Source organism: Fulmarus glacialis, unplaced genomic scaffold (assembly GCF_000690835.1).
Source record: "Fulmarus glacialis isolate BGI_N327 unplaced genomic scaffold, ASM69083v1 scaffold9251, whole genome shotgun sequence".
Taxonomy (NCBI): Eukaryota; Metazoa; Chordata; class Aves; order Procellariiformes; family Procellariidae; genus Fulmarus; species Fulmarus glacialis.
The window spans coordinates 12,197-12,986 of record NW_009190843.1 but is presented as its reverse complement, the minus strand read 5'-3'; the positions used below and the strand labels follow the sequence as shown (position 1 = coordinate 12,986).

Genomic DNA, 790 nt, shown 5'->3' with positions numbered 1-790 from the left:
AAGGAGAAAGCACTTAGCTTTTCATGGCAAGGCTGTCCTCACGTGGGAGCTGAGCAAAACAGCCAAGCAGCTTTATTAACCTTAATAATGCATCTACGTAAGATGTGCAGGTGTGCAAATATACCTGGTCCCAAGTGCCCAGAGCAAACTTGATAGGTCTCAGCTCAGTTTTTGGAAACCTGAGAAAGTCCTGCCATTTAACCTCCTAGAGAAAGACCTCCCGTCCCCTTTGGGACCTTCTCAGTTTTGGGAACCCTGAGAAATACATGCCATTTAACCTCCTAGAGAAAGCCCTCCCGTCCCCTTTGGGACCGCTGTGCCAGGAGAGGGAAGGGTTGGCTCCCTCTGGGCTTGAGATATTTCCCAGAGGGAGTATGCAAGTCCCCCTCCTCAGTGCTTAGATCCCTGTTGGAAAGTCCCTGCTCGGCTCGGGGCGCTGGAAGAAGGGCGGGCACGGGTGGGTACGTGGGTCTGTGTGGGGAGGGCACTACCTGGCACGTGTTTTGCCAGGGAGGAGCTGCAGTCGGTGCAGCGGGAGCTGGAGGTGCTTTCGGAGCAGTATTCGCAGAAGTGTTTGGAGAACGCCCACCTGGCGCAGGCGCTGGAGGCTGAGAGGCAGGCCCTCCGCCAGTGCCAGCGGGAGAACCAGGAGCTCAACGCCCATAACCAGGTGAGGGTCCCCGCCGTGCCCGGGGCAGCTGGCCTGGGCAGGGTGTGACGGGCAAACCACCCGATGGGCAGCGCGGTGGGCTCTGCGCCGAGCCGTGGCCACGCTCCGCCCTCACACAAC

At 59.0% G+C, this 790-nt stretch overlaps 1 protein-coding gene across 1 annotated transcript in view; it reads left to right on the top strand.

Moving 5' to 3' along the window:
- Positions 1-790, top strand: part of LOC104083082 (myosin phosphatase Rho-interacting protein-like) — a gene marked incomplete at its 5' end in the record, with an annotated part of 20,162 nt that overhangs the window by 12,629 nt on the left and 6,743 nt on the right. The window contains 1 exon segment of the mRNA XM_009586448.1: positions 511-670. Coding sequence (XP_009584743.1) covers positions 511-670 — 160 coding nt within the window.